The following is a 12,539-nucleotide window of genomic DNA, read 5'->3' as shown; positions in this document are numbered from 1 at the left end:
ATTGGTTCGGGGAAGGGGGAGATCTGAAAAAAAAAAATCTTAGACGCTACAGTGGTTTGTAGCTTTCTAAAGTTCACCCCTATCCAACAAAATCTTATTCCTTACTATTTAATTTTATGGGGCAGGGTGCAGGGCATGACGATCAAGGAAAAAAAAAAGTTTAGAAGAGCTTCAGAGAGAGGTGATAATGAAAAAAGTGAGAAACACTGGTATAGTGCCATGGGATGTTGGGACCCAGAAGGGAAATGTTTATGTGAGAATTGCACAATAAATGTATGAAGGGAACCCATGGATAATTGAACTTAAGGAGGAACTCAGACTGCCCTTTTTCTTTCATTTCTGTAATAGGTGCATCCCTCTGGCCTGAGATCTGTATTCTCATTGGTTAGGTACTCACTCTGGGGAAAGCGGGGTGGGTTATCATTGACATCTGAGAGGGTGATGTTGACCGTTGTGGTCCCAGCTAACCCTCCAAGCTGCCCTCCCATGTCCTTGGCTTGGATAATCACTTCATAGTATTCTTTGGCTTCTCGGTCCATGTTCATGAGAGCTGTCCTAATGACACCTGCAGGGCAGAAAAGATTTTGTTTTCATTTTTATTTTTTTTTAAAGTTTTGTTTATTTATTTTTTGAGAGAGAGTGCTCTTGTGCGCGTGCACACACGAGTGGGGGTGGGGGCAGAGAGAGAGAGGGAGAGAGAGAATCCCAAGCAGGCTCTGCACTGTCAATGGGAACAGGCTCAGTCCCACGAACCAAACTGTGCGATCATGACCTGAGGTGAAACCGAGTCAGATACTTAAGCGACTGAGCCACCCAGGTGCCCTAAGATTTTGTTTTTAAAAATAAAACCACAAATGCAGTGTTTAAGATGGGCTTCTAGGTTTCTCCCTTGTGCATTGTTAATATCTAGAGTCGAGATGCAAATCATCTGTGTTTTATTAAACTTGAGGTCAGGAGTCTAGCTTCAAAAAAATGCTGTGCTTAATTAAACAATTGGTGAGTAGGCCCCGTTCCCTCAGGAAGAGCTCAGAGCCCATTTCCTTTGGCAGCATTACCGGGAGAGAACAGGAGGTGGCAGCAGTGTTCTCCAACAGAGTTAGGGACTTGCAGTCTGGGCGGATTTCAAGGGTCTCTGTCTTACCAGAGAAAACTGGGGCTTTGCGTCTGGAAAACAAAGCCTCATATGTCTGCAAATCTGTGATTTTAGATTTCCCTCTTTCAGCTTGCTCTTTCTTCAGCCCCTAGAGCCTTTGTAGTGTGAATGACTTTTCTTTAGGCAGCTCACTCCTAGTCTGCTTTTCCCTGCCTCCCCTATACCTGTAAGCAGGTTTGGAATTCTGATACGCTTTCTTTTCTTATATATCCATTTGGTTTTGTTACATTCTGCTTACCTCTGTGCTTCACTGATTTCCGTGAGCTGGGACATGAAAGATGCTCTGTTGGGTTGTTCATTTTTAACATGCGTAAGGGACGAACTTCCCCAGACAGTGAGGAGCAGCATCACATTGTGATGATACAGTGCCATTTAAGAAGAGGGGTCTAAATCAAAATCCAGTGAAATGTGTTGTTTTGATCCTGCGGAGGATGTGCTGTAATGTTTTATCTCCTTTTTAGCCCTGCTACTTAGAAAAGTTGACTTCTCTAGCACTCTAGGCAAAGATTAAAGGCTTGTTTACTGCAAGTTTACAGCATGACCCTGGGCTAAATAGACCTTTTGCATGCAAACAGAAGACATTGGGAACCACAAACCTGTCTCCAGTTTACTCCTGTAGTGTATATATTGCATTATAGTAACACCATTCTTAAGTGAAATATGCAGCATTTTCCTTTTTTAAAATGCCCAATGGGCACAGCAATAACTATCTTTTCATGTATTTTTGACCTTAACACTAAAGATACCCCCTGGGAGCTGTCAAAATAATGTAAGGTTCCTCTTAGGATATAAAGGACACATTACCCTCTTCTTCTGTATTTTTCTTCCCTGTGGGCATCTCCTCACTACCCCCCCCCCCCATCCATTTGTAGAATTGTTAAAGTTACTGTTTTATAGAAGTCCCTCACTGCAACCTTTTTTCTTTCCTCCTACTAATTTATACTCCTTCACTTTCTACTTTTATGATATAAGTTTCTGAATGCCTGGTTCCCCTTAGGACTTCTGGGAAAAAAAATTCTATCAGGTTGCTAATGGAAATGTATTTTTTCTCTTTCAAATGGAGAGGTGACTTTGAGTGTTCACCATTTACTCTACCTCTGTGACTGTAAGTTTCTTCACTCAAGTTCCTTGCTAATTACTCTTAGGTCTTCAATTTTCTGGTTTGTAAAATGGGAACAGTGGCGCACTCATGTGTTTCATGAGTTCACAAGAATAATGGGAGGCTCAAATATGGTAATGTCTGTGACAGTGTTTCAAAAGGAAGAAAGATTGGCACAAGTGCAAGATAATGAGAGTAGTCAAAACTGTCAGGTAGAACTGAAACAAAACAGAAAAACAAAACCAAACTTCTGTCTTTTCTGCCACATTCCTCCTTACCCATCCAGTTCTTTATGCTGTCCCCCCTGCTAGAGCTTCCCACTCAGTACCTGCCTTTTGGGGGGCCACATCTCATGCTCTGTGCCGTTTCCCCCGCCTCAACAAAACCTGTGTGTCCCAGCATCCATTTATTCTGGCTGTGTTTTCTGCTTAGTGCAGGGTGGCTCAGTGGGAAGAACATCAAACCACATGTCAGGGGACATATCTATAAATAGAAGTACTTTGTTAGGTCTCAGTTCTCAATTTCCTTATCTGTTAAGTGACCAGTGATGGACTGGATGATTCCCCTAAGGCTCTTCATAGTTTCAAAATCAATGATCCTAGTTCTCTAGCAAGCCCAGGTTAATGTGTCAATCCTCTCAGGTCTTTCTGGAGAGATAAAAGATATTCCCTGGGGATAAATTCAGCTGTAGGAGTTATTGAAGGCTAGTGAGGATATACCTTTGTGTAGGCAGGCTTTCTGGCCTCTCCAGTCACATTTGGTACACTGTCTCTACGTAGCCCTGCTCTTACCCACCGGGGCAGTGCTGGTTTCCTGTCTTAATCCTAAAGCTTGTAACAATCTCCTTTGTTTTATACGGTCCCTAGAGAGTCCTTGAAAAGGAGAGTTGAGTTTGCCGTAAGCAGCAGTTATAAATTAATAGGGAATAAAGCAACCACCTCCCACAACTTGCATCAGATACCTGTTTTGGAGTCCACAGAAAAATATGGCTGGCCCTGGAGAATGCTGTATACTACCCGGGCACTGTTGCCGTAGGTTGGATCATCAGCGTCTGTGGCTGTCACCTGGATGACAGAGGTCCCTGAGGAAGAGAGATGATGGAAACCTGTTCAAGTTGAATTGCTAAAGGCCGGATGCAGTCCTGAATGGGCATTTGGAATTGTTACGTTTGTTTCCTTGGGAGCATCCCTTTTGAGGTCAGGTTTCCATAACTCCTATCTGGTGCCTCTCTAGTGGGACAAGAGTTATTTGTGTTTTAAATTCTTAGTAACCAGCAAGAGGAACACAGCCTTTGGGTTCTTCATTGCTCTTTTGATAATACCAAAATGCTTCTTCCTCATGAACCAAACATGTATCCGTCTATCATCTGTCTTTTAAGAATCAGAACCAAATAACCATGCTAGGCTTATTATTACTATTATTTTTTAATATGACTGATTTCAGTGTCTGTGTAGTTTCCTGCCTAAGGACTTGGTTATCATTTTTGGTCCAGTTTTATACTTTGTGAGCTGTTCTGCACATTCTCTCTTTCTGGGTATAAAGAGGGCGATCTTCTGTAGAACTGCTTTTTGTGAGAATCAGTGACTCTCCACCTTACCCACTGGTGACATTTCTGGCACAGTGGCGACATAAGGTCCATCCAGGAACTTGGGCTCATTGTCATTGATGTCTTGGATTTTGATGATGAACTCAGACTCCGGCTCCATAGGCCTGCCTGTTCTCCTGTCTAGGGCTTGAGCCCTTAAAGTGTACTGGGCCCTTTCCTCTCGATCAAGCCTCTGAATGGCGTGGATGTCTCCAGTGGTATCGTCGATGGTAAACACGATGCCTGCACCTTCTCCTGAGAGGATGTATTTGATGGATCCATCCCCTCTGTCCATGTCTGAATGGAGCTGGGGAAACAAACAGAGAAACTTGGAATCTCATTATGGATATGAACAGGTGTTGGAAATAAATTGATTGTCAGTTTGGTCCAAACTTATGACCTCCTTTCAAACAGGAGTAATTTTTTTTTTCACTCAAGTGTTTAAAATGTTGATCTACAGAGAATTATCATACGTTGAACATGATTGTATCAAGGAGCAAATACAGACTGATGAGTAAGTAAAGTTTTTCCATATCACGTTCAGTATCCTAGACTTACCACTATATCTTTAGGTTCTTTTCCCTGAGAAGTCTAGAAAACAGGAGTTCTGGGAAGTATAGGCCCCCAGCATGAGAATAGAAACAAGTATCATAAGGAGGAACCTAGCTTTTCCACTTAAGAAAAAAATGAACAAGCCTAATATTTAAAAGTAAAGTTTTTGACATAAATTACGTTTTTGAGTTTCAAAAACCTGCTGATGATTCAAGTTGCCTGAAAAACTGATGAACTGATTTAAAAATAGGCTGCGGCCACTGTACTGGAAATTGTAAGTGACTTCCAGGGACTCTTGAAACTCTCTGATGCTGTGGTCCTAATCCAGTAATTGCATTCGGTAGGACTATGAGTGCTTGTGTTTCAGGTGTCAACATGGGTTTACCGGAGGTTGTTATTATTTGCATGAATGTATCTCTCTTTGGTGGGACCGTTTCCTGGGCTTGTCATTGAACCACTCAAATCTGTATGTGGATGGGGACATGCTTTTATCTGCCCATCCAAATGTGTTTTCTACTGGATTACTCTGTCTGTAATGACTGATGCACTCTCAAAAGGAGTCCGGGGCCCTATTTTCATAGTAGGCCTAGAAAGACGTTTCTTCTGCATCTGTAATTATAGATATATAGTTCTATGGCAAGAATCCTGGAATTTTGTGTTATCATATAATAAGAGTTTCTCTCTAAAGGGGGCCGCCACTAGGTCTGTGGTTGCCTGGGTTTTAGCACTTTGCACAGTTCAGAGATTTAGTTTATAAATCAGGCAACCCGGTGTTACGCTTAAGCTAGTGGGGCAGATAAATGGGGTCTAAAACACGAAGGCGGTTATAAATTGAGGGCCCTTGACAAAGTACTGGATGTTTGTTAGTCTCAAATTTCTGATATTATAAATGTGGAGAACATCATTAATACTTACTTTGAAGGGTTGTTGGGATCATTAGAAATTAATGGATGTAAAGCACCTGGCACACTGTCTTTCCCATAATAGGAACGCTACAAATGGGGCCGATTATGATGAGGATAGTAATGGTGATGTGCAAAGAGAAAAGGGTCTTAACAGCCCCAATCTTCTCTGCTTCCTTCAAATCTTCAAGAGTTTAGCAGAGATGGCCGAAACCACCTGTTGGCTTTTTTATTATGCACAGTCTAACAGTAAAAGCTGCAGAAGACTGCCTGAAGCATTGCTGGGACAGTGTTACTCTGAGGATTAGGTGGCACAGATACCAGGAGAACACCTGAAAAATGGATTCACGGCATCCTAAGACAAGGGTGGGTTTGGAGGTTGTGGCTGGCTCTGAGGTGATCTCAGATTGACTCACGCCAAATCATGCAGGCAACTGTTTTGCCGCCTAGAGGAATTCAGCTGTGTCTTATCTAGAGAAGAGAAATAAGAGAATAAAATTGACTGAAAAAATAGCTGTGGATTTTTTTTCTACTTCAAGAATTCGATATAGAATATACAATTCTCACGTTTCCTCATACCGTATGCAGTATTATTATTTTTTGCAATCCGAATCTTCTAATGCAGTTAAAAAAAAAAAAAAGCAGAGGTGGCCAGCTCTTATTGTGTAGAATAGAAAGCCATTTTGTTGGGACCTGGCCACAAAGAAATGAAAATCCATTCCATCGGGAGCTGTGTTTCCAGGCAAAGGGATGGAATTGGGCGAAGGAGGACAAGGACCTCAGGATGTTTTTTAACTTAAAAAAAGTTGCTCAGTATTTATATATGTTGTAAGACATGTAATCTTAAGGCATGTGACATAGAACATTTACTTAGAATGAGATAGGTTCATTTAGGGCATGGCAGATTATTTAGGGGGAAGAGAAAAGAATATCTGACATGAAGTACACAGGACTGTTTTGAGGTGTTCTGCGTATTATCTAAAAAGTTTTATCTTATGGTCCTTGAAAAAACTAAGCATGCTCTCTATCATTATAGGCCAAACATAAGTGTTCTGCCTGTGGGGAGAGCTTAATAAATAACAGAAGACTAACATCATTGCTCCTGCAGGGGGTTCTAGTTCCTTAGGAGCCATCCGGCTGGCTGAGGTCAGTATAATCTGGGCTGAACCTCAGATCTGTTCTCTGTTTTTGTCAGTGCTGGGAGAAGAATTTGAGGAACTCTGTATGGTAGGTTCCTTGAAGGCGGGAACCATGTGGCTTTCATCGCAGTGTGGGTTCTCACATGCAGCGAATGCTCAGTACAAGTGTATCGAATGGGGCACGTAGGGTACAGAGTTAGGTTTAAAACATTTTGTGGGATCTTGTTCCCTTTGTCTCAGAAGAGCTAGCAAGCATCTTGCAGGTAGCTTCTGTGTGTGTGTGTGAGCCCGTGTGCAAGAGGGAGAGGAGAGAGGGAGGGAGGAAGGAACAAGAGGCATGATGAGCCTCTCGTGAACAGGAAGAGATGGGGACCAGCGATGAAAGGGACCAGAATCTGCTTACACAGAACTGTTTTCTGAGGAATATCATTGTATCAGTTCAGGATCCAGTCAGGGAACAAAACCTGAACGAGTTATGTTCGCAGAGTGAATTTAATATGGAGGATTGAAAAGGCAAAAAGGGAACATGGAAGTATTGGAGAGAGAGAGAGAGAGAGAGAGAGAGAGATTCCAGGAAACAGCTAGCGTCCCTCTGGCTGGGGGAACAGAGGGCAGCAGTTGGCGCTTCTGGAATCTAGATGTTTGGAGGAGGCTGGGCCTGAGGCATCAGAGGAGGGAGCGCGGCCGCCTGGGGCTGGGGCTTCAGGAGCTCAGTGGACGTGCCCCTATCACGCACATCTCTCAGACTTCAGACTCTGATTTCTGAGAAGGGTGTGCCATCCGGTCGTGCTGCTATTGTTGAGGGGGTGTGGCGAGGCTGGTGCTGTGCTGGGGGTGGGGGAAGCATCCAGGAACTGGAGCCATTTGCTGGCTTCCAGGAACAAGTCCCTTCTCCCTCTTCCTGCCTCTGGTTCTCCCTCTAGTACATTGTACAGTCAGAACCCAAGGGGGAGCTGGTCGGGAAAAGTCTGCGTCCTGACATCACCGTGTGGAGTGTGGTAAGGTGAACACAGAGCCGAGAGACCCCAGCTTCCGGAGCAGCTTGGTAGTGGGCATTCAGTATTAGGGTTTACCAGCCGTAGAAGACACGTTTGGTTGCGACCGTTGCAAACATGAGACGTTGACGGCTTTCCCCGAAGTCACTCAGCAGATTGGCAGTGTACTAAAAATGTGTTTTCCGTTTCACCGTATCTAATTCAACTAACACTGACTGAGTGCCAGCTCTTCTGAAGAAGGTAAGGAGCTTCTGGAATGGAGTTGGCAGCACATGCTCATGCACATCTTGGGAGAACATTCTTCTCCCCCAAATCCAGGCAGAATAAGACAGGTGGATATCCTACTTACCCTCGTAATGCTTCAGTTCAGCTAAAGGAGTAGTGAATGATGGGCAGTCCATGTAGATTATGACAAATCTTGGTTGATATAGGATTTTAAAATCAAGGGTGATTTTCACTCTTTTTTGGTCATCTTTCATAGTGCCTCGTACAATTCCAGGAATGCAGTAGTGCTTCCACTTTGTGGTCAGACAGATGCCGTGGAGCTGTGGACCTCGGCATGCCTTGGAACCGCAGCGTCGTGCCCAGGCACAGGCTCTCTGCATCCCCCTCTTTGCATATGTCAATATAATCTAGCTTTAACTCGACACTGCCTTGTCCCTGGAAAGCCCAGTGTGGGTTTTATAAGGCCATACCAATTACAGCCGGTAATTGTTGCCATACTCCTTCTGAAATAGGCAAATACTCAGGCAGGCTCTCTAAACAGACATCTTCCAGAGCTCAAGGTGACAAACTGAATGCCCCTGGGGGGAGAGGGAGTGAAAGTGGATGCATTCTCTTTCATACCAAAGTGAGGGCGGAGGGAAGTGCCTGGGTAAGTGAATATAAAATGTGGAGGTCACACCCCACTTCAGTGGCTGCGCAGTGTTGGTTGAACAAGGTGGCTGTAGAGATGCACGCAGGGTGTTCTGTGTCCTGGGTTGGGGTAGTTAGGAAAGGGTGGGCACTAATCATGAGTACTCGAGGGTGCTACACAGCCAAGTATTCCCAACGTCAGGAAGCAGTCAGGCTTGCTTGGATTCCCGGTGTCACCCTAACGCCATCGACTCTTGTGTGTATTTCTTAGGGCCAAGTCTCAGGGCAATGAAAAGGAAAACCCGTGGCTTCAGTGTCAGAATTCCTGTTACCTTCTTTGTAACTGGGGGCAGTAAGCATAACCTCTCTGAGCCGTGTTCGGTCGGCTGATTATCGGAAAGTGGTGAATCATACTCGCCTCACAGCGTTGTTCTGATGGTTAAGTGACCTGCTCTGTGTGACTGTGCCTGGCACGTGGTCCTGTGGAAGCCCGGTAAAACGTTAGGTGCCCTCGTCTTTCTGTAGTTTTATATGTCCAGCTCTGTGCTGGGTGCTCAGGGTTGGAGAAGCGTAGGGAAGGCTACAGATGGCATCTCAGTTTCCACCCACGGGAGAAGGGAAGGGGGCTCTAGACTGTACATGCACACAAAGCAACTACTGAATACAAATGTATTTTCCAAAACTTACTTTAGCAGTAGCCATGTATGTCTAGTTGGAAGAAATATTTTACAAATAATGAGTAGCTAGAAGCCTTTGGAATTCTGAATAGATAGAAGATGTGTCCATGATGGCAGTGGCTTTTAAGCTAGGGCCCTGAGAAATCTGGACGTGATTCAGCAGAGAGCTGGTGATTGTGTGTCCTGGGCAGGGAAGTAGCCTGAGTACATGTCTGAGGTAGGGACAGATGCCCTAGGTGTGTGTGTCAGGGTCAGTAAGGAGACCAGCGTGACTGGGATGGGGACTAGATTTGAGAAATCATGGGGGAGGGCCGGGTAAGGGAGAAGGACTCATTTTCTGCAAGCCCTTGAACTATATGCTAAGAGCTCTGATAAGCACTGGAGCCACAACGCTTTCTTAATCAGAGGAGTGACATGATGGAAAGGGTGCTTCAAGGAGATGAATGTCCTGAGTCCTGGGGGGAGGAATGGGAAGATCCTCTCTACAGGGAGATGGGCAGTGGCTGCTTAGTTAATCTAATCATGAGGAGCAGAGGGACCACAGTAATGACAGAGCCTGGAGAGGATGAGGTGACTCTGAGAGAAACTGGCAAGGAGATGCTGACAGGATGTGGTGACTGGTTGTGCATGAGGGATGGAGAGAAAGAAAGTCAAAGCCACAGATTTTGAGGCTAAGAGATTTGCAGCTGCACTAGGCGTGTGCATCCTGAGCTACTGAGTTCCTGTGACGAAATCCCTGCCCACCACTGTTACCACCACTATCCTTACCACTACCGCTACAGAGTAATGGTTGTGAAGATCTTACTCTGGACCAAGTACTGTGCTGAGCACTTTGCATGTATTAGCTTATTTAACCCTTACTGTACCATGAGGTATTCACTTATTAAATGTCTTTTTGAGTACCTTCTATGTGACAGGTGCTGTGTTAGGCCTTGGGGATAAAATGGGAGCAATGTCCTTGCCCTTATTAGAGTCTAGTCCAAAGGCTTCAGACAATGCTCCTGTCAATAAACACATGAATGAGATATTGTGGGTTGTGATTAGAGGTCTGAAGAAAATAATGGTAGTGAGAGAGCCTGACCAAGGGGCCTGCCTTAGAGAATGGTCAAGAAAGACCTAGATTCAAAATGAGCCCTAAAGAGCTAGGAGAAGCCAACCACCGAAGAAGCCAGAGGAAGAATTTTTATTATGGAACAATAAGGCAAAGCTTGGCAAGTTGTAGGAAGTACCAGGAAGCTATGTCTCTGGAACATGAGAGCAAGGGAAAGAAAGAGTGGCCTGCAGTGTGGCAGGAGGCCAGGAGGCAGGCTGGGTCAGAGAGGAATAGCCATGGCAGCCGTGGGGAGGAGTCTGGATGATTCAGAGTACAATGGGAGGACATTGAAGGATGGAAGAAGAGGGACACGGTCTGACTCTCATGTGTGGAGATTGGATTGGAAGAAAGTGTGGGTGGAGGTGCGGAAACTGGTTGGGAGTCTAGGCGTTTGCAAAGGTGAGAGCCGACAGGGGAAGCGGAGGGAGGAGAAATGAAGGATTTGGGGATATGTTTTGGCAAGGGACTGACAGTTTGCCGGTGGAGAGCATGTGGGGGGCAAGAGAAAGGTTTTACAAACTGCGTGATGGCAGTGCGAACATAGGGAAGACGCCGGGGGTGGGCAGACTCGATTTGGGAAGAAAACCAAGAATTCCTTAGCGGATATGCCGTGTTTGGGAGGGCTTTGAGCCATAAATGGGGAGCTATCACGTGTGCAGTGGGGTTTATGAGTCTGAAGCCCAGACGAGCGGTCTGAGCCAGAGATAGAGGTTTTGGATTCATCGGTTTAGAGGTGGTGTTGAAAATCATAGGGCGTGGCAGATCCATCCAGAGCATGAATGTGGGTAGAGAAGAGACCCCAGGCAAAGCTGATGAGATGGACCACTAATTGGAGGGGGTCAGGTGAAGGGAGAAGACCAGCAAAGAGGCTGAGGAGGAAGGAAGGAAAATGGGATTGTGACAATCATGAGGCAGAGAGAGAAAAGTGAGTCAAGTAGGAAGGACTAGTGGGCAGCATCTGAGGCTGTGTTGGGCAGTTCCATAATATGAAACCACAGGATTTGGTAGTAGGGAGGTCCTTGGGGGCACTGAAAACACAACTTTAATGCAGCAGACAGAAGTCAGATCTGAATCCACAAGTGGGTGGGAGTTGAGGAAAGAGACAACTCTTGGGAAGTAGTAGTTCTTTTATTATCCCCATTTGATGTTTGAGGAAACAGAGGCTAATGGGGCTTTGTGTCCTGTCCAGAGTCACTCCGGAAGCAGTTGGTAAAGCTGGGTTTTGAACCCACATGTGTTTGACTCTGAAGCCCATCCACATTCTTAGCCTCTGTGCTAAACAAGTGTTTAAGTTATGATTTGAATGAATTATTTATTTTCTAATTAGGTCCTTGTTTCCCCTTTTCTCTCACTTGGTTGCTTTCACAAAATGGTCTCTGATTAGCATCCAAATAAAGTAAACACAGGAGAAAGCCTGGATTAAAAATGAAATGATGATAGATAAATCAAGGGAATTCGAGTGTAAAGTTTATAAATATATTCATTGATTGTCTCCAACTATTCTAAAGCGCATGCTAGGATCTTCTGAAATGAAGAATGTTTTATTCTTTTTTTTTTTCCATTAAATTTAGGCCCCAGGCAATACCTGTGGAAATGCTTTGGAAAAAAAAAAAACAAAAACAAAAAACCAAAACAAAGCAAAGTAAAAAAAACCCTCCCTCCACTCCTCCCTTTGCATTTCCCAGTTTCTTCCCCATCCTGTTATTCCCCAGGCTGCTGCTGCCTCTTTTGGGACTCGAATGTTTCTCGCAGAGTCCCAGGCTTTTCCTCCAAAATCCAATTCCTTGTTTTTTCCCACTTAGAACAGACATATGAACAAGGAGAGAAATCTTTCCTTTCCTGACTGGTATCTGACAAAGCAAAAATTAGATTTCAACTAGCTGTCAAGTAACATACCGCTAGGTAAAATTGTTCTCAGGACCCAAACATGGGCTCGGTGACCTTTTCATATTCAGTTCATATTCATATTCTCTTTCAATATTCAGAACCCTGATAATGTGTCTATGTGGCCATTCTTACCTTGCCGACATACAAAGGGTCAGTTCCAGTGTACTCTTCCAGAACAAAAAACTGATTCCAAACCCAGCTCCTCTTTGTCCGCGAGTGTGTCTGTGGCTTATCTGACAGGAGCGCTTCTAATTTGCCTGGTGGTGTTGGCGTGCCAGAGAGAACGGTGGTCGTAAGGTCCATCAGTCCCCAGAAGTACAAGGACATGCCAAGTCCCAGCCAGCTCTTTGCATTGCTCATTCTACCAGAAGTCCACATGGGATTGCCAGGTTTTCAGAAAGTAAAGTACAGGATGATAAAGCCACTGGAACTTGAGGGTTTTCCAAATAAAAAATAACTACTACAGTTTACCGGACACTTAGGCTTCTCAAATGAGATCCCGATTCAGGTCAATCTGCTTGAAGTTGACTTCCTGTCAAGTGAAGGAGAACACACTGTGATGATGTCAGTTCTTTCCTGTGGGCTTATAGCAAGTTTTCAAG

General features: G+C 44.6%; 1 protein-coding gene and 1 long non-coding RNA gene across 3 annotated transcripts in view; one reads left to right on the top strand and one right to left on the bottom strand.

Annotated features, from left to right (window-relative positions):
- The window catches only part of CDH20 (cadherin 20), a 50,682-nt gene extending 38,267 nt beyond the window's left edge, over positions 1-12,415 (bottom strand). Inside the window, exons 1-4 of the mRNA XM_042910539.1 lie at positions 12,070-12,415; positions 3,850-4,144; positions 3,214-3,333; positions 398-565 (exon numbers count right to left, since the gene is read on the bottom strand). Of these exons, the coding sequence (XP_042766473.1) occupies positions 398-565; positions 3,214-3,333; positions 3,850-4,144; positions 12,070-12,315 (829 nt within the window). The 5' untranslated portion in view covers positions 12,316-12,415. The remainder of the gene's footprint in view (positions 1-397; positions 566-3,213; positions 3,334-3,849; positions 4,145-12,069) is intronic.
- LOC122203589 overlaps positions 1-12,539 on the top strand; it is a 163,402-nt gene that overhangs the window by 37,731 nt on the left and 113,132 nt on the right. The gene's annotated exons all lie outside the window — the stretch shown is intronic.

Source organism: Panthera leo, chromosome D3, assembly GCF_018350215.1.
Source record: "Panthera leo isolate Ple1 chromosome D3, P.leo_Ple1_pat1.1, whole genome shotgun sequence".
In the NCBI taxonomy this organism is placed as follows: Eukaryota; Metazoa; Chordata; class Mammalia; order Carnivora; family Felidae; genus Panthera; species Panthera leo.
The sequence above is the reverse complement of the archived record's forward strand: the minus strand, read 5'-3'. Positions and strand labels throughout refer to the sequence as shown.